The 19,765-nt window shown below is 45.3% G+C and overlaps 1 protein-coding gene across 7 annotated transcripts in view; it reads right to left on the bottom strand.

Annotated features, from left to right (window-relative positions):
- kmt2cb (lysine (K)-specific methyltransferase 2Cb) overlaps positions 1 to 19,765 on the bottom strand; it is a 54,106-nt gene that overhangs the window by 9,644 nt on the left and 24,697 nt on the right. For 4 of the 7 annotated variants that reach the window (XM_037458586.2, XM_037458588.2, XM_037458590.2 and 1 more), the window contains 29 exons: positions 19,478 to 19,594; positions 19,010 to 19,114; positions 17,945 to 18,049; positions 17,673 to 17,854; positions 17,080 to 17,244; positions 16,894 to 17,000; positions 16,697 to 16,768; positions 16,386 to 16,598; positions 15,502 to 15,621; positions 15,098 to 15,223; positions 14,864 to 14,994; positions 13,690 to 13,888; positions 12,694 to 12,786; positions 12,391 to 12,438; positions 11,343 to 11,483; positions 11,209 to 11,241; positions 10,787 to 10,933; positions 10,552 to 10,693; positions 10,204 to 10,439; positions 9,945 to 10,018; positions 8,667 to 8,864; positions 6,470 to 8,437; positions 5,206 to 5,519; positions 3,544 to 5,075; positions 3,346 to 3,457; positions 3,094 to 3,160; positions 2,936 to 2,996; positions 2,572 to 2,804; positions 62 to 1,711 (listed from right to left, as the gene is read on the bottom strand). In XM_037458586.2, coding sequence (XP_037314483.2) covers positions 62 to 1,711; positions 2,572 to 2,804; positions 2,936 to 2,996; positions 3,094 to 3,160; positions 3,346 to 3,457; positions 3,544 to 5,075; positions 5,206 to 5,519; positions 6,470 to 8,437; positions 8,667 to 8,864; positions 9,945 to 10,018; positions 10,204 to 10,439; positions 10,552 to 10,693; positions 10,787 to 10,933; positions 11,209 to 11,241; positions 11,343 to 11,483; positions 12,391 to 12,438; positions 12,694 to 12,786; positions 13,690 to 13,888; positions 14,864 to 14,994; positions 15,098 to 15,223; positions 15,502 to 15,621; positions 16,386 to 16,598; positions 16,697 to 16,768; positions 16,894 to 17,000; positions 17,080 to 17,244; positions 17,673 to 17,854; positions 17,945 to 18,049; positions 19,010 to 19,114; positions 19,478 to 19,594 — 8,691 coding nt within the window. The remainder of the gene's footprint in view (positions 1 to 61; positions 1,712 to 2,571; positions 2,805 to 2,935; positions 2,997 to 3,093; positions 3,161 to 3,345; positions 3,458 to 3,543; positions 5,076 to 5,205; positions 5,520 to 6,469; positions 8,438 to 8,666; positions 8,865 to 9,944; positions 10,019 to 10,203; positions 10,440 to 10,551; positions 10,694 to 10,786; positions 10,934 to 11,208; positions 11,242 to 11,342; positions 11,484 to 12,390; positions 12,439 to 12,693; positions 12,787 to 13,689; positions 13,889 to 14,863; positions 14,995 to 15,097; positions 15,224 to 15,501; positions 15,622 to 16,385; positions 16,599 to 16,696; positions 16,769 to 16,893; positions 17,001 to 17,079; positions 17,245 to 17,672; positions 17,855 to 17,944; positions 18,050 to 19,009; positions 19,115 to 19,477; positions 19,595 to 19,765) is intronic. The other 3 variants (XM_037458589.2, XM_062557577.1, XM_037458591.2) reach the window with 3 other exon arrangements.

Below are 19,765 nucleotides of genomic sequence, written 5' to 3'. Positions count from 1 at the left end.
CTCACTATGTTGATCACTCGGCGCTCTAGCTCTATGACAATCACAAAGACACAAGACTGACCCCATTGCTGTCCATGGAGCTTTGCCTCAGAAGGGCTTTGCAGTCTGCCAGCTCCTCCTCCTCCAAGCGCATGCTCTCCTCTGACCTCTGCTGGGACAATCCGGATGGAGGTGTACTCTTGTTCTTCAGAAGGTGTTTTAGTAGTTCATTTCCCGCCTCCCCCTTGTTGGGACTTTGCCCTGCAGGGAAGGGAGACACGCTCCCCTTTTTACCCTCCTGCTTCACATAGCTCATTTCCGAGCCGATGGGGCCTTCCCGTGGCCCGTGACACTCGCTGGCATCCATCTGCTCCAGCTTGATGTTGTTAAGGATCCTGTCGTGTTCCTGAGCCTGGGTTCTTGCGGTGTCCGACGAGATGCCGTGGTGTCCAGATTGGCCTCCAGAAAGCTGCCTCTCAAGCTCTGAGTGACTGGGGGTGGAGGATCCTAGTAAGGGGGACCTTGACAGGTCCTGCTCACCAAATAGATGGGTGTTCCTGGTTGGCGTTGAGGAGGTGTCTGAGACACACGGTGTGAGCGGGGCTGTAAGGTCAGAATGTGGCGTTGAAGGGGTCTTGACGGAATCGGCGTCGTCATCCTTCTTCTTTTTTCGGTTCCTTTTCTTCTTGCCCTTCTCGTCTGGAATGATGTTGGAGTAGAGTTGGATGAGAGACTGACCGGAGCCCGGAAAGTTGGACGGTAGAGGCGTAGCTGAGTCGCCTCCAAATGGTGGACCCTCACCTGGCATCGGAAGCATCAGTCCTGGCCCGCTGAAATGACGAGATCTCGGTTGACACTGGGCAAAATTCGGCGCTTGTAGGGCAAGATTTTCAGATCCCAAGCCAGGTCCCATGTCGCGGTGCATCATCCCATTGCCCATCATGCCCCTCCTTTCGCCCTGCATGAACGCCCCGGGCGGGGAGCCCATAACGGGCTGCAGGCCCTGCTGCTGGGGGAACATTGGTGCAAGTTGCTGTTGTTGCTGTTGCAGAGGAGGCCTCTGGGGCTGCATAAAGTCCTGTGGCAGCTCTGCGTTGAAAAATGGCATCTGAGCGAGTGGCGCCATGTTCCCCTCTGGCCCCATCATCCCTTGCTGCTCCATTTCCATGCGGTGTTTCAGGGCTCTCTGACGTTCCACTTCCTGCATTAGCTGCACCCGCTGTCTCTCCTGCTGCTCTCTAAGCCTCTCCCTCCTCTCCCGCTCCTGGAAGCCTTCACTGAATGGGTTGTTGTCATCAAACTTCACGCCACCTCCCTGAATGGGTTTTACACCACCGGGTGGAGCTGGTGGTGCTTGTGGATCCACAGGCATTTGAGAGTGTTGAGGTATATTACCTATTGGCATCTGATGAGGTTGGCCTGAATTTCCCATAGGTACTTGGGGGAGCATTATGGGGGCCATACCCGGTCCCGCCATGGGCATGGGAGCACCAGGGTGCCAGCCGGGTGGTGGGTTGGGAATACAGGGAGGTGGATTTGGCGGGCCAGGATGAAGTGGCATCTGCATTATCGGGTTGAGAGGAGGTTGGACAATCGGTGGTCCACTCGGAACCATTCCAGCGGGGCCTGGCATTGGGTGCATCCTGGGCATTACGGGTGTCATATTGTTTTGCTGCTGTTTCACTCGGTACTCTTCTATGAGTTCAGCGTGCTCCTTCTGCTGCTTGCGGATCTGAAACAAAACATGGGGCAGATTAAATTTTCTTGAGGTTCTCTCTGACATATACAAAGACATTACATATCACTTTCAAGGGGATTTTGATCAGAAATGTATGATTTTAATATCAAAGACAAACTGAAGAGTTTAGCGACACTAGTCTTTCAGATAGACAAAGCATGTTTCACAGGGATGGTGCAGACACAAGTATATTTGGGAAAGCCTGTTTGTAATGACCAAGATATATGCCTTCAAAAGCATACCGTATACTTACATTATATAAAAGAACAATATGAGTACTAGTTCATATGTAATACTAATGAAGCCTGCTATTAATGATAGAGAAAAATAATGCACCTCTACGAATACAATACATCATTTTTTTCCCATATTTTTTTTTTAGTTTTAATGCTCTTATCAACATGGAAAAGTGGATTGGCTTGCTTTATGCAAATGTTTAATTTTACTGAAGAAGAACATTGCTGTAAAAAATAAAGTAAGCAATAAAGTGCACATTTCAGGTAAACAATGCTCAGCCTATAGTGCAGTTAATAAAAGGTAAGCCTACTACTTCTTTGCTTTCAGCCAGCTACTCAAACAGACAAGTCTGTTGACATTTTCAGACAACACGTTTGTTTAAATAATACGTTTTGTTTCCCTCTGTTTTTCAGATATACCTTATTTGAGCACCATATGTCCTCCATAACAGTTGAAATTACTGTGGACATGTAGGCTACTACTTCTGGTGCAGGGCCAGATGCTAGATTGAACATGAAATTCACACGTCCAATGAGAGGAAGGCGCTGTGGTAAGCTATTGTTCAGGGGACGGCAGAGATTGATTCAGTGGTGGAGCTTGACAGGCCGAATATTTACCTGCTCCAGTTGTTTCTGCACTACACCCTGCTGCTCTGTGACATGTTTGAGCTGCTCAGCGTCCTCCTCAGGGAACTCTCTCCCTGCCTTCTTAGCTGTTCTCTGCTTGGCAGACAGGGCTTTCTTAGACTTCCTGTGTGCCCCAATCTTCTCTTCTAGAAACTTCTGCTGCATTTGAAGTAGTTGCTGAGTCTCCTGGAGCCACTCCTCGTACTGAGCCCTCTGAGCATTATCTGAAAGAAGAAAAAAAACTTTTTGTTAGCAATCTTGACAGCACGACAAAACAAACATCTTAACATTTCAAGGCCCAACAGACCTTCTAAACAAAAGGTTGAAAATGCATATCAATTTCAAGAGAACTTACTGACAAATCCTGGTCCAAAGTTTGGAGGATTCGGTCTCGCTACTTGTGTCAGTTTGCCATCCTGAAAGCAAAGTTGACAAATATGTTATATATTTCCAATTTAGATGTTTTTCATTATAGATTTATAGAACATCCAAACAGATTGATAATTCAATTACCTGTCCAACAACCTGTGGAGGAAGCGGTGTGCTTTCAGGACAAGGTGGTGGAGGACCAGGAGGAAATCTGTGAAGGAGCAATACATCAACCACACACCATTTCGTCATCAAATCCATCACAGTAGCAATACTTCAAATAGTTGCACAATGTCCTAGAGGCTGGGCCATAGGGTTGGCTTCACCATTGAAAATGAATTCATGCACTCCCACAACCAGTAGTACATGTTCTACTCTAGAAAAAAGGCCTTTTACCTGTTCATGACCATTGGGGTCATCCCCATGTTGTTCTGAACCATGACTTTGTTGATGCCTTTCAGAGCAACCATTTTAGCTTTCATAATGGGATCAGTGATGGCATCAAAATCTGAAAAGGACAAATAATGCACTCTCAGAATAAACAGCCAATCTCAAACATGCCGATGACTACAAGTTGTGGCCTGAGTGCTTTACCGATGTTGGGGAAGAAGGAGTCGCTGGAGCGCTGGCGTATCATGGCCTGCATCTGCCTCTGCTGCTGTTGCTCCTGCCTCTCCTGGTCTAGAAGGTCCTGCAATAGGAGTGGCTGCTCCTCTAGCAGGAGAGGACGGTGCAGTTGGCCGTGCTGACCCAACGCCTGGCTCAATGCCACCTGCTGGGCCAGGGTCAGGCCGCTCTGGTCCAGAACACTCTGGTCCAATCCATCTTCTCCAAAGCCGCTCATAGAGGTTTCTCCTGCAGTGTCTGGAAGTCCTGTGTCAGTGGCTTGGTTCGGCTGGGGCATGAGGTTAACTCCTTGACTGACAGATTCTGCGATTGGATTTAATGACTGTTCCTCAGGCTGCTGCTTTATGAGTAAACCAGACAGCACCGGGGTGGAGTCAGAGAGTCCTCCCTGCTGGTTTGACGTTTGCTGGTTTACAACATCAGAGAGTTTCTTACAGTCTTTGACTTCCATCTTAATTTCTTGCCCAAGTGCCAAAGAAGCAGAGTCCTGACTCCCAGGGGCTTCTAGCTTAACTTCAGTTAACGACTGAACCCCAGAGGACTCCGACATTGCAGAAAGTGATGCTGAACTGGATGAAGCCCCACTTCCTGTGCAGGTGTTTTTGTTCATGTCTGTGGTGTCTGTGTTGTCATCCATAGGATCACTGAGATCCAGTTCGTGATTAAACATGTCTTTCTTGATGTCATCTAGGTCGGGGTCCGTATAGGCAATGATGTCAAATTTCCCAGATTTTAGGAAGTCATCGAGGTGTAGGTCATTCGTCTCTAGATCTAAGTCTTTGCCATCTTCAGGGTCCAAATTGAGATTTTCTAAGTCAGCATCCACCAAGTCTTTCACCTCCACGTCCTCAAGATCTTTGACAGCTGATTCTTCTGCATCCAGTTTCTCCTCCACAGCTTCAGTGCCAGACACGGAGCCTCCCTCAGTCTGCCCAGAAGGGTGCGCAGTCAGGATCATAGAGCCTGCCATATTATGGGTCTCATTTGAAGCAGGCTGGCTCATGGATCTCATTAAATGAGACTGTCTGAGTGCGTGGTTTCCTGACATTTGGGCATGCTGATGAAGATTGTCCATGCTGGCAGATAGCTGTACATGGCCACTGTTGCTGGCCATGGGGTCCATCATCCTGGCCCCCTGATTAAAAGGGAACCTGGAGTCGGGTGTTCCTTGAAATCCCGGTAGCCGTTGACCCTGCAGATTGAGATCCATGTGGCTTCCTTGCATAGCACCAGGTGGAAACTGCATACGAGACCTGTTTTCTATGGCTCTGTGGCGCAGCTCGATAAAAGGCTGACCCATTATGTTGTGCTGCTGCACTGGCATACCACGCGGCGGGAAGTGCTGGGGAAGCCCCATCGGGTTACCCCCCATACTCTTTGCCATTTCAGCAGACATGGAACGTCGCATCTGAGGAGGGACATCCTGCATTGGGTGTTGCCCTCGAGGAAAGAACTCTTGGGCCCCATGAGGTCCAAGAACCCCAGGTGGAAACGCAAACCTATAATAGCATAAGAGAACAAAATGTAGAAATACAAAGCATGGGACTTTATAGATTTGTGCAGTGGTGAGTAATGAATTACAGAATATCTGAAAAAAATACATGTCCTAAAAATAGCATCATCACAAACCTTGGTCCTGGGTGTCTCAAATTAGGATCTCCAGGATGTGGGCCCCTGGGGAGTTGTCCGTCATTAGGGAAAGGGCCACGCTGATTGCCTGGAAAAGATCCAGGAAACCGCATTGGCCCTCTCATGGGTCCTTGTCCAGGATAAGGTGGGGGAGGCCGGTTGAACATTTCCCCCTGATGCCCAAGGCCCTCCTGGGGCCAGGGTTGTGCTGTTCCTGGGGTTATGGTGCCAGCGGGTTCCTGAGGGCCCCTCTCCTGTCGAATAGCACTCCTCTGTTGCTGCTGCTTAAGGATTAGCTCTCTGATTCTTTGTCGCTAAGAAAGACAAAGAACCGTACATATATTTAGCCCATAAAATGGTAAATGGGACAATTATATCTTTTAATAACACTGTATTTCTGCAGTAACAACAGATAGCTACTTAAACTCCACAGTTTTTGACTTCCTTTACGTGCTTCAATTACATTTTGTCATTTAGCTTACACTTTTATCCAAAGCGACTGACAATAAGTGCATTTCAACCATCAGGATACAAACAATATAATAATATATAATAATTAATTTGTAATTGACATAGGAAAGATATTTCAGCAAGGGAGCAGATTTGGTTGTTGTTGATGTTGCAGTCTGTGGCTATTGAATTGTTTGGCATTAAGCTGTATCATAACATCTACCTCCACAAACACTTCGTTTTGTTAAGGTCTCATTTGATATAAGACCGTTTAACTCACTTCTGATTATTTGTTTTGGTGTGATTATTCGGGAAAGGGGGTTATGTGTATGTTGTGGGTTCACTACAGCCATGGTCAAATATATTTCTTTGGAAAATAAGTGAAATGTAAAATTATTACCAACTCTATAGGTTTTTGTTGTCTGATAATCCCGGTCCAATTTTGCCTGCCATAGCTGTGCACTCACGCAGTTATTCCAAGGAATTGATGGGTTCAAAATACTTTTGAGGTGTGCCAACTTTAATAAATGGAATACATAATATGGCTTATTATATGGCTTGGCATGGTGTTGTTCAGCTGCGTGGTTATCGGACAGTCGCTCTTGCCGTGTTTAACTACTAATGTCTCTGAATCTCAATAACATTCAAATTCATTGAAACATTCAAAAACGGATAGCAACGATGGCCAAACAGAACAATATGACCATTGTGTTAAAAAAACACCCAAAGAGTTTGCAATGTTAAAAACAGTCAAATTGCAATAGTATCGTATGAGTGATAAGGTTCGACCATTCAGACAACGCTATTCACGTACCTGTCTTAGTCTCTCCTCACTCTCGGCGAGGACAACACCATCAGAGGAAGCACTAGGCATTTGTGGGTTGTTAGACAGATGGCCCGGGTCATGAAGAACAGTTCCATTGTTACCTAGAAATGACTGATCTTTCATTTCCATTTTGTCCATTGACTGTGGCCGAGGGGTCATCGGGGCTTGCTCATAAGGGTCATGGCCAGGTGTTTGAATGGGCCTCCTGGAGGGTGACTGAGTAAATCCATCTTCTGAAACACTGGGGTGTTTTGGTGTTTGTGTGCCTGGATGAGGGAAAGTCTCATGAAGTCGGCCTTGAGGTGGAGAGAAAAGATCCTGGCTTCCCATCAGTCCTAGCCTCGGCCCTTGTCTGCTGAGCACATCAGGGGCAGGCCGTGGGGTCCCTGGAGGCTGGGCGTAGGGGTCACCGAGCATTGGTCTGGAAGCCCCAGGCTGGGGAAACATGTCACTGCTCCCTGGCCTAGATGTCCCAGGTGTACTGGTAAATGGCTCTATTGTCCCCCGCTGGCTGCCCGGTGACTTAGAAAACCTGTCTCCAACAGAGGGCCGTGGAGTACCTGGCGGCTGAGCGTAAGGGTCGACTGAGTGGGAAGGGGACATCCTCTGTCCAAGGTGCGGCTGATGTGTGAACTGGTTCATCCCACTTGGTCGAGGAGTAGAAGGAGCTTGTGAGTAAGGGTCTGAAGACGGGTTAGAGGCGTTGGAAGATTGACCGTAGTTGTCATGTGGACGCGGTGTGCCGGGAGGTCGAGCATAAGGCTCAAAAAATGGGCGAGGTTGAGCAATGGCTTCATTCATGGATCGTTGGTTACCAGGAGACTGAGCGAAAGGGTCAGTAGCCGGCTTGTTGGAACCAGGGGGCTGGGCGAAAGGGTCATAGGTGAAGTGGTCAGGCCTCGGAGTAGAAGGTGCACGGGCATAGGGGTTTCTAGACATTTGAGTCATTGGTCCTGGCTGAGTAAACGGGTGCACCTGAGGGTGATGTTGACCCATTCTAGGAGGACTGGTGAAGTTGTCATTTCCGCATGGTCTCGGGGTATGCGGAGGCTGAGCATAGGGGTCATTGAGCTGATTCTGGGAGAACCTGTCAGTAGGATATGGACCTGGTCGGTTGAAGCTATCCTGAGCCTGTGGAGGGGGCATAGGTGTTTTGAACAGAGGGACTGAGCCAGATTCATTACTTCCAGGGATTGGTGTTAGTAAAGGCCTTGAGTAAGGGTCAGACAAGATCATCCTGTTCTGGGCCATGCGCTGATAGGCCTCATTCCTTATCATGGGCCTTGAGTATGGGTCTCTGCCCGGAGAGCCCATGGGGGGCCTTCCCTGAGCAGCCTGACTGGCCCTTGGAGGACCCATGGGCTTCAGGAAAGGGTCCATTTCCCCTGTTGGCCTTGGTGTGTCCGGTGGTTTGGCATAAGGGTCACTGCTCATTGAAGTTGGAGAGCCAAAAGATTCATTAACCGGAGAGGGCCTCCCTCTGTCCTGCTGCTCCATCAAGGACGTGGGAGATTTACCAGATTCCACAGCCATTCTGCGACATGTATTTGGCGGTCTCGGGGTCCCAACCATCTTGGCATATGGGTCCCATGGAGAAGATGGTCTGGAACCAGAGGATCCCGGTGAGAACACCTGTGGGGACTGAGGTTGGGACGAAGAGCCGGATGGAGGGGGAGGAGGTGGTCGTAGAAACACATCCTCTGGGGGACCTGAAGTTGGCGTCCCTGGTAGCTGCGGCCTGGCAAAGCCGTCTTTAGAATTGAGCTGCTGAATAGGGGACATGCTGCCATTGCTGGGCTGGGAGGCTGGGCTCTGGTTTCCACTGTTGTTGCCATCTTCCTCTGACTGGCTGTTGGTCTGCTGCTGCTGTTGTTGCTGGAGTTGCTCATTTTTAACTTGCTCCAATTTCTGAGTGGCTTCAATTTTGGCTTGCTGTTTGCTTTTCTGCCTCATTTGCTGTTGGAAGGACACAGTGAAGACTAGGATTAGATGTCAAAAAGGGATGCAGCGAATATCAGTCTCATGCCAAAAATGAACTGGACCTACTAACCACCAATGTCATCAGGGTTAATGTGGAGGATAGTGCAGTTGTTTAGGGAGCTTTACTAAACCACCACTTCTAGGCTGTCTTAATATAATGTGGACCTGCCGCTGCATTCCCTGACTTCATTGCATACACTCTTACCTGTCTAAACTTCCACTCTTGTTCATGCTCTGACTCTTTTGGTTTCAAAGGGTCTTTAAACAGCAGTTCTGTGTCTAGTGGTATGTTGGGATCAAACACCTCAGGGGGCTGTTGCTGCGGATGGTGCCTCTTCACCGTCTCATTCGACATCTGGACTTTGTTGATGCGCAGGGCTGCTCGGTTATCTCTTGCCTTTTGCTAAACAGCAAATCAATCACAATTGAAAAACGTAAACATATGACTTTAATACTACCATATAATTCATGAACACAAGATTACAGATAGAAATATGGTTGCCAAGCTAACCTTTAAAAATGGATCAAATCAAAACGTGTCTGTATGAAACATCAAATTATCTTTCATAGCTTTGTTTTAATATCTCTCTATGATAGATTAGTGCTTCAGTAATAAGCTGACTTTCCCTCTCATTAGTCCAGCTAGCTTAGAGTGGACTGTGTCTTCAAACACAGCACAATGGTTAAGAGCTGACATACACATTTCACAACCTCGCTCGTTTATGGGTCAAGCATTAAGCAATGTCAGCACCCTAAAGAGATACAATCAGAGATATGGTATAGGAAATCTCCTAAGTGCAGAATGCTTATTTTGAACATTGCAATGCTAGTACACGAACAGTGAAGGTTGGAAAGGGATAACAGGCACAAAGAGAAGAGATATGCTCTCTCTGAATATATCCATCCTGTTTGTAATCCACAAGAGGGAACCGCCATGTATGTGACAGATTTGATACTTGGGGGTGACAGTGAGAAAGGGGTCTCTATGCCTGGAGTTAGTGAACCATCCTAGGTCAGGGCCTAGCATTTTATGCCATTTCACTCACTCTCTAGTAACTTGAGCTCTTTGTGCTGTATATGCAAAAAAGATCATCCATTGCTATAAATCAGGGATCTCAATGGTTAAGATTAGTTAAGTTGGAGATCAAACAAAAGCCATGAAAGATAAGCTACAAATACCTAATATGTAACCTTGAAAATGTATACATTTATACTTATACAATTTACACTTTGAAAATGGCATCTGCCAGACATAAATTGTGAGTAACCTTAATTACACAGGCCATAGTGAGTTCTAACACTGAGCAGGGCTTTCTATGTTAATCAGTTTGTTTGTAAAAGACCAGAGTTCCAATGACATTGGCAAGAGGCCAGATGAGATTCTTTTTCACACCAATATGTGTGTGTAACTAGTGGTGACAGTTTTTAGACTTTGAGATAGTTGAAGAAAATCTGCAAATTCAATAGGTGTGAGTAATCTTACCACATATGGGGCCCTGTCTTGGGAACTAGCTTTCCTCCAGAGTTTTGCAATTTGCTTTACTCTCGTAGACCAATCTGAAGAAAGAATATGAGCAGGAGTTGTCATGCCAACAGTCTCACACAGCATACAAGTTTTGTTTCTTATACTTGACTGAAACAGTACAGGAGGCACACCAAACTAAACAGCCAGAGATGAGCAAAATCAAGAGCTGAATGATGAAAATGTAAAAAACAGGGGATAAAATCTATTGTTTGCAAACCTGGGTATTCTTCTTTGAGGTTGGGAAAATTGACATTTGTATATAGGACGGGCGCAACGGTGGCCAGTTCCCCAAGTGTCTCCTCTTTCTCCCACTTAAGTGTACTCCTTTGGGCATTTGACATGGCTTCAGTCTCCCCCTCAGGCAGAGGTCCAGGGGTTGTGGGGCCGGCGCCATGGGAAGGGGAGAGCCACGGACCGACTGCCTCTCGAGGCATCTGATTAAACTTTCTATCCCTGTAACGACAACAGAACAACAGCTTTAATCACAACAAAAGAGTAGTTCGTCAGAGAAATTGAAATTGTGTATAAGTAATTAATAGTGTAAATAAAGAAAGCAGTACATTACCTTGGATTGTCAGTAAAAGGCATACGGTTGAGGGGGGCAAAATCCTCTGGGATGCAGGGCCCTGCTCCTGGATTTGAAGGGAAACGTTGGTTTGGTCCCATCATGCCATTGATCATTGGCATCCTTGGAAACATGGAATTCCCTACACACACACACAACATAAAGTGTTGAGTAAATGCATACATTTCCAAAAAAACAGATTCAAATGAAAACAACAAGGTACTCAATGACGTACCTGCGTTGGGGTGAGAAATGCTAGTGCCAGGTGTGGCAGGGAGAGGCCCTGGACCCTGGGGGTGAGGCACCTGTGGTAGAGGTGGTCGGCTCGTGCTGGGGCTGAGGACTGCCGTGAAGAGATCCTCCACATCTTTTCCCTCCAGCTCTGTAACAGAGTGTGATAGAACAATGTTCAGTGTGCATGTATTATCCAATGAGGCAGGTATTGCAGGTTCATTCATTTAAGTGCAAGTCAGACATTCATTTCTCCCGTAATATATTGATAAAACAGCAAAGTATTGTTACTTAAAGACACCTGTACAATTCATCTCACTAATCTTTAAAAAATAGTTCAGCTCAACACATCTCAGACTCACAAGCTATAGTGAAGGGTTACAATGGTATCATGCTACAGTTTTGAAAATGGTAGAAATTACAAACCTGGAATTTTGTAAAGTTTGCTGAGAATTGATTCTGAAAGAATAAGAGAATTGGAGTAAACAGATTAGTATTCATCCTGTACGAAGCTCACAAAAATAGAAAGTATCTTTGAAACTTTGGTCTCTTGCACTGACCATCGGTGACCATCTTGTCCAACTCTGGGCTGAGAATACCGTCCAAGGGTTCGTCTGGGAGGGTTCGAGGGGTCCTCCGGCCAGCCTGAGACTGGAGTGCCACTGGGGAACCGTCTGCCAGGGGCCCTATATCCAAACCAGCTGTGGAAACACACAGATATACAAGAAGAAATCTCAACATGCAGGCAAACCAACACACAAACATGTACAAATGCCATAATACCCAACAAAGAACGGGATCATAAAAGTAGACGTGAAGTACGGGCAGGTTTACTGTAGTAACAGCCCGAGGAATGCTATTAAAACAGAACAGTTTAGGGTTACAGCTCCTTGGGGCTCCTGTGTTCTTTAAAGACATTGTTCAGGGAACTGCAAAGAGACAGATGGGGTAAAAAAAACCTCAATAAAAGCAACATCAACCCTTCAATGTTTGTATGGAAAAATATGGATCCAATACATAAAAAAACATCTTTGTTACAACACTGCTGTCAGATTGAATCAAAAAAGGATGGAATTTCTATCTAACAAGGGCTCCTCCTGTATTTACTTTCAATCTCTAAAATACTTACATACATAGAGAAAAATGACTGAATTACTTTTTTTGGAGGACATGTACTGCAATGTTTTTGTCCTCCAGCCACATGAATGAGAACAGAAGACCTTCACGGTCTTTAGGAACTGGAAGGACATTCTTCAAAGGCCATCTCTAAATTTCGCTTTTCTAAACTGCCAATTTCTTGAATGTCAAAACGTCCTTGTCAGTTTGATCAAGAAGCTACAAATTTATACCCATTTGAAAAATGTCACCACTGTCAAAGGGCTCAGGAGGCTCACAAACAAATACTGACACACCATACGCATTCGAGTGAACACTGCACTGGGTTAGGTAAGCACTAAGCAGTTCATGAGTGTTAAAACAATCTGAAATGGTTGAGAAAGAAGCTAAGTTTGAAGCAGCTTATATGCATGCACACTGAAATAGAGACAAACACTGTTAGAGAGGAGGAATGCACTAAAGCAAGGGATTAGTAGGCCATAGCACCCTTACCAAAAGGAGGAGGTGAGCTGTCAACCTGGAAGGAGCAAAAATCAAGACCTACAAGGACCCAAAACCAGATCAAATGAGTGAAAAAAAAAGTGAAGACAGAACAAGCACAACAAGCTTGAGACAATGCAAAAAAGATGAACATAAAGGTAGTTTTAAGGATTGTGATATTTAAATCAAATTAAAATAAACATTATGTGGTGAAAGCAAAATAAGGTTTCAGGAGGAAAACACTATGTAAACCTGCGGCTAGGTTACTATTACAAAATGTTGCCACTGTGACTTCCTGTGAAATAAATGACGCACCAGAGTCACTGCTTGGCTTTCCGAGCATTCCCAAGATGTCTGCATCAGTGTTCAGAACATCAGACAGATCAACTAATGGTTCCTCAGCCGACTCTGTGGATGGGGGAGGAGGAGGAAAAAAAAAAAAAAAGGAAAGCCAAAGCGTCACAAAACATAATTGATGGCAATGTTGAACGAACATGAGAAGGTGATTTGGAACCATTGGTTTTGATGTCACATGTAGAGTCTGGTATTTACATGAATTATACTCCATCAAAGTTATTCAAGAGATTAAAGTGACTGTCAGAGAATATCTGCCAAAGATGGTAAATAGACGATTTATTTATTATCAATTTATTTGAAGTGACCTGGGAAATCCCCCGCACTTAAGAATGGTAGAAATTATTCTATAATACAGCCTACTCCCTTACAACTATTTCATTTTCTTCCTGTCGGATTGTCACTGTGTTCTATTTCTTCAAAGTGATGGTTATTGGCTGTTTCGAACTCTTCTAGGTCGCAGTGCAACCCTTTCTGAATGTTGTAATTATTACTAGCACAGAGTAATACCACTCATCGTTGGTTTTAAGCTGTCATGCATTCAGGTGGGTATTAAAGTTATTTGAAAATGTTACACTTAAAACCCTGACGGAGGTGGCGGTGGTCCACACACAAATGAGCCTGTGAGCGCTGATTAACCTTTGACACGTTTGTATGAATGGGGGACATGTGGTTGGGACACTCAGGGAAACGGGGACCTCCATGACACCGATTTGCTCCTGTGTGAAAAAGGGTTAGTACTCTCATTGGGTATTGACCCTTTCATGGAGGGGGGAGAGAATGGAATAAACCGACATCTTTATGAAAAATGCCAAATACAAATTTACCCCTGATGTGTCTTCATTGACTCCATTTTTTGGGTCTTGTGTTATTTGGTCAAATGTTATGTTAAGCCCAAAACTTTAAATCCATCAACAATTGAAACCCATGCGCTGAGGAACTAAAGGCTCCACGTACGTGCTGCTGCTGCTGGTGGTCTGGCGGGGAGGGACGCGGCCGAAGAGCTGAGTAGAGGGTCCGAAGAAGGGTCCAGGAAGCTGGTGGCGGGGTGCTTCCTCTTCCCTTGGCTTTGCCCGTCTTCCATTAAGCCTGATTCAGCCCCCTGTTGCCTCCTCTGCTTGCTTTTGTCCAGTAGGTCCTTTCCAAAGAACGCTTCCTGAACACGACAACACCAAGCACTGGTCAATTCTCTGTGTTGACAGATTTTCGGCGACGACTGTCAGTTTCCCTTTCTTGACATCAAGAAACGCATCCCATGTCAAATAGAAATTACTCAGCACACATCCAAGGCTCATGAGAACTGACCGAAGTGAAACAGAGATGCTATGACTCTAATTCACGGTGCTGCTGACCTCACTTTTGTCAGCACCTTCCACCCCCAAACCACTTATACCCACAAGTCAACTACTATCCTCAAAGACATGCAACTGTGGCTCCCTGCTGCACCGAGACATGGAAAGCCCAATGTGTGTCTATTTCAATAATTAATGCAATGTTCTTAAGTGTGTTGGACCTTTAGATTGGACTGAACATTCTGAGACTGCGGGTGGGATAAAGAGCAGCACTGACAGCTGCGGGTGTCTTAATGCGCATCACATATATCTGTGTTTGGGCGAACAAAAGGTGACACTAGGATGCTGGCTAGAGACGAGGAGCCTTGAAGTCATCTCCTGTTAAGCTTTTGTCTGTCAATTCGCAACCCAGACCGGAGCCATTTAAAGAGCACGATCAGAGAGGAGTTCCTTTAGGCAACGTGCACCAAGGTTCGGTAAGTGGTTTCCAGGCCATGTACTTTAGATTCCAAGCCTTCCCAAGGGTGAGATAAAAGGGATTTTATGAAGATATGGCATGACATGACCAGACAATCTGTGCATATGAACAGGAAGGCTTGTACAACAATAAAACCAAAATAGATCTGTAATCAACTGATGCGAGACAAAGTGGCCTTTTAGAATTTGGAAGCTTTGTTGGCAAAAAATAAGTTGATTACTAATGATAATTATTGGTTAAGATATTACACACACGCAGAATGAATGTTTAGGGGTTTATACACATATAAAAATGATTTTATGGCCGTTCTTTTTATCCACAGTCTCAGTTTACAGTAAAACTGTGCTATAAGGTGACATACCTGCAGATAGGTGGGAAAAGCTTCCTCCAGTTTGGTTTTCTTCTTGCGGTAGCGTTTCTTTATCTTTTCTGGCACCTCTGGTCCGGGGGGCATCTCATCCACAGGAGTATCGGGCAGAGTCTCCGTCCATCCTACATCAAAGAGAAGAAAAGACATCACAGAAAAAAAATAAGTGAAGGGATCCACTATTAAGATACAGAAGTGTTTATATATATATATTACAGTAATACAGACCCTCATCTTTCCCAAAGGGATTCTCTGACATGGAGCCAGTGGAATCCTTTCTGCAGAGGGCTCGTTTGGCTTTGCCTGGACCCTGACCCGGACGGCTCCTCTGACGGACCATGAATCCGCCAATGCCTTGAATGGAAAGGTTATTCATTTATTAGCAATTTATTAATAAACGCATCTTAATTGCAGTCATAGAGGTGAATAAATTTGATCTATATCGAGTCAGATTGTATGTTTTTTTTTAATTGGACAGTGTGTTACCGCATGAAGGCTCAGAAATATTGGAGCAGGCCCTGTGTGGATCAGAGGCCCTGAGATGGCAGTGCTTGGCTACAGCTACAACGTTGGGCATGCACTGCACCATTTTATGCTTCAGAGGAGCTGTCTCCTTCAATCAGGTGCCCTACCCGGCCGGTACGGTTTCCTCTTCCTCTTCTTGCCGCCGTCGGCCCCCTTGGAGTCTTCTTCTGCCGGCTCTCGCTCCAGGCTCGAGTCAGACTTTGCTTCGCAATCGAGGAGCTCCGCCTCTGCAAGAGGGAGAGAGCTTTGATGATGAGTGACAGCCCTGCGGCAGAGACCACCCCAGAAAGGCACCTCAACACAGCCACCAGGGTCAATGCCATCGGGAACAGCACCCAGTGGCAGGACATCGGCCTGATCTAAATCCAGTGCATGACTTCTGTTACTGAGGAATGTAATCTACAGTTTAATTTTTGAATGCTCAAGCGGCCATTTAATAAAAAGAAAAAAAGGGGCCTGTGGCAATCATCTGGATCATGCTGAGGCTGACCATGGTACTCTTTTTATTGATTAGTATTGATCATATGAAGCAGAACCCATTCATTCCGTGTTTTTATTCAATCCAAATCGTCTTCTGTGTTGAATGCCAGGTCATGTGGTGGATCCCTGTTTCCATGGGGATCTGTACGTTTTTGCTATTATCTCTACCTATCTCTACCTCCTTCTGTCTGCTTTTGAAAATAGCTTTTTCCCAATAAATGAGTTAAAACTTCTACAGAGAGTGCAGTTGGTGACAGTGTGGGCGCCCTGGTCGTTCTGACAGCTTGACAGAGTCACAACGGGGGACGTGCTTAGTGAAAGGTCAATTGGTCCAGCCTTAGTCATTTTAGGTGTGAGCTTTGCAGCTGTGTAATAGCGAAAAAAATTAAAAGGAAAGGGAGAAAAATACACAAACACAAGACACCAATATGCATAGTCCAAGTCATTGTGGCGAATCCCACTAACAAGCACACTGAGATTAAAGAAGAAGCTTGTGCAAAAACACAAGTACCTCTGTTGTCCTCTATGTCTTCATCACGAGAATGCTCCGAGAGCGGGTCTACAGGAGCCTGAAGTACTGCCACACTGTTCTGGTTAATGATCTTCAGCTTCAGCTTCGGCTTGGGTTTCCTGCGCCGTGACGCCGTAGCGGACAGACTCTGGAGCTGGCAAAGCCCTGACTCTGTCAAACAAACGCCATCCTGTGTGTAGGTCCTCGACAGATCTGGGAAGACAAAAACAAGCATAGACTGCAGAGACCGAATCACCATCTCACAGAGGTATGCTATTCCTAATTTGACAATTTCTAAGCACTGAACCTACCCATTTCTTTTGCCTTTGTGACAATCTGCGTCATGACTACAGGCTCAATAACGTCTCTGGCCTTGGTCACAACTGTAGCAGCAAAGGACACACAAAAGAGGTTAAAAACAAACAGACAAGGGACTAAAATGTTAATAGTGGAGTCTATTCACTGCACAGCAGACTCACACACGGACTAAAAAGCACTGTTCTCTCACCTTTAGTGGTTTTGAAAGCTCGACACATTGTGCAGTCAAAGTTATTATCCGCAGCTTTTTCTACGTCTTCGTCTGAATGGAGGGCCTGACAAGATGCATGGAACCATCTGTTGATAGCAGAGAAGGTAGCAATTAGTAAAACCATGTTTTTGTGGATTTTAGACTTTAGGTTTTGTAGAAACACACCTGTCACATTGGCGACACTGCACAATCACGGTGCCTTCACTGTAGTCCAGCAGGCAGATGGGGCATGTTGCAAGGCTGGCACAGGGGGCACATTGGGTGTAATTATTCTGCCACTCACACCTTAGGCCAGGGGTAGTGGCACCACACTGGGTACAGGACACACACCTGCAGGAGAGACGGAGGAGGGAGGTCATTGTAGCCATGCTACTTCCGAAAAGGTCACACAGACGGACACCCGGCCTACACCCTGCACGGCAACATGATTAAGTATGCGTTGAGAATATTTCTTGTTTGCATGGATTTTTCAAAAACAAATCTCAGTTTCAGTCGATCCCATGTATATAAAATGGTCAAGATATTTACTTTCAATGCCTTTGTATATTTAAAAAATTAGTTTGGCGTATTTTCAAACTGAGAGTGGTGAGAAGTCATTACAAAGAAAAATACGTATTGATCTGGAGAAGTAAAACATTATTGTAAAAAACAAGCAGCAGAATGATCACAGCTCTTTTAACACTGAACCCAAATTCATTTAAATTTAAATGATTGACTGTTGGCTCAAAGCTGATTTGGCTGAGATGATCATCACTCACCATTTGCACTTCCAGCTGTCCTTGGGAACGTTTTGCAATGGAGGGTCCAAGCAGTAGGTGTGATAGCTGATGTCGCAGTCATCACACAGTAGCAAGCGGCCAGGATCTGTGGCCTGACCACAGGCCTCACACACTGTACACTCGAGACAACGCCAACCTTTACTCAGCACCACCTTGGTGATCTGTGAAAATACCAATGAGACATTTACATGTTGGCCTGTGTGTAATGGGAGGGTATTTCAAGTATGTATACAGCTCAACAGTAAATGTACCTTTATGCCGACACAGAATGGATGGTAACACTGCCCACATTGAGCGCAGGCCAAGAGACGGCCCTCTGCACCAAGCCCAAAACTTCCACAGACCACACACATGTCCTAAAAGGGTCAAAGAGTCAACAGATTCCGTTAAGGCAGATGAATTGCGACGCTGACATTTTAGAGCTTTAGTTGGAACAAGATAACAGAGAACCTCGGCAAGAAAATAAATCTGCAAACTGCATTTACCTTGGTTTTATTGTCACTTTACAATCATAGAAGTATCAATCTGTTCTGCGTATTTATTAAACATCACCAACGCTGGAAGAACTAGTCATTATCTGTTCTATACTAAGTATTCAATCCTAAATACTGATGGAAAGAAAAAGGCTTTCTTTATCCTAAGCCTACATGGTCAATAAGAACAGTGCACCTGTCCTTCAGCTTCAAATCTAGCTGTGCAAAACTGCCTAGTGAAATCCAGCACAAAAGGAATAGAAAAGGCTTCTGGAAACTCGCCATTAATGGCATTTTTCTTTATTTTTTAAACCGGGAGGTTTGATTAGGCTCTTCTTAGCAGGCATTCACAGCCTGAGAGCCTGAGCAGTGTTTTAAGTACGGAATAGTCTGATGAGAGCCAATCGGGGGTTTGCGTCTTGATCAATAGGAACATAGCTGTACATTTGAATTGCTTAGTCCCTTTATACGAGTAGTTTTTCCTCCAACAATACAGGAGTCTAACCTCTGAAATGCTACATTTTTGGCAGCTTCGAATTCCGTGATGAGAACTGAACAGCAGCTATCGGCTTGTTATTGTTAACTAAACTAAATTCACGACAGGAACATTGCGGGCAGAAAGTAAGAAACGGTAAAATTTCAACAATATCCTTTGTCACATAATCAACTGTATTTCCTGCAGGCATCTCAGTGCCTCCACAAGAATTAATGATCTCCAGTGGGAGAGGTCTTTAAGCACAGATTTAATTTCAGTCCATGTAAGTGAATGGAAAAATTCCCTGATGACGACTCTGACATTAGCAACACTCTTAAGTATTACATGTCATTTAAATGAACAATGACCTGTTTTAGCGTGAAATTGTCGTTGCTGGAGAATATGACGACTGTGTTGTGCATGGCGTTCTCCTCCTCGTCCTTGACCAGGTATGGTGTTTCTATCGTGGTGACCTACAGATCAGGGAAGGAAATACAAAAAATAAACAAACACCATATATTAGGATGACATAAACAGAGGCAGCATTTTTCTCAACTAAGATCCAGCCACAAGAGTTATATATTATATATAACTCATTTTAGGATACACATGCCTAAGAAGAGTAACTATTACTATAATTCCCAACTGTTCAGTCATCATTTGGTGGTGTTAAAGAAACTGCCCTATAATAAAATGAAAGCAAGCGGTTTACTCTTTTGTTTACATTAACAACGCTGACAAGACATCATCTGTGTCGGTCAGCAGCAGGGGCACCAAACACGGCTTTGGAAATTGTGCGCTAGATGTCAAGATGTCAACCAGCTGACAGCACGTACCCCAGGGTTCATGCCGGGACTCACTCCATTCTTGCTTCTGGCCCTGCCACGTCCAGCTCTACCTGACAGACCGGCCCCTCTGGGCCTCCTCCTCCCGGGAAAGCCTGAGCCGCGACCCTGTGGAGGAAGGAAGAAAAATCTGAAAATGTGCAGCACGACGAGTGGATGTGGACAGCTTGTTGGGATACACGGGGAAATGGCCGCTCTCCATTGCACGGACTGAAACGCCAGCTGCACTTGTTCTGAAAGTTTGTTTGTCCACTTTGCTCAGTGGAGAAACACAGATTT

Source organism: Pungitius pungitius, chromosome 15 (genome assembly GCF_949316345.1).
Source record: "Pungitius pungitius chromosome 15, fPunPun2.1, whole genome shotgun sequence".
Taxonomy (NCBI): Eukaryota; Metazoa; Chordata; class Actinopteri; order Perciformes; family Gasterosteidae; genus Pungitius; species Pungitius pungitius.
The sequence above is the reverse complement of the archived record's forward strand: the minus strand, read 5'-3'. Positions and strand labels throughout refer to the sequence as shown.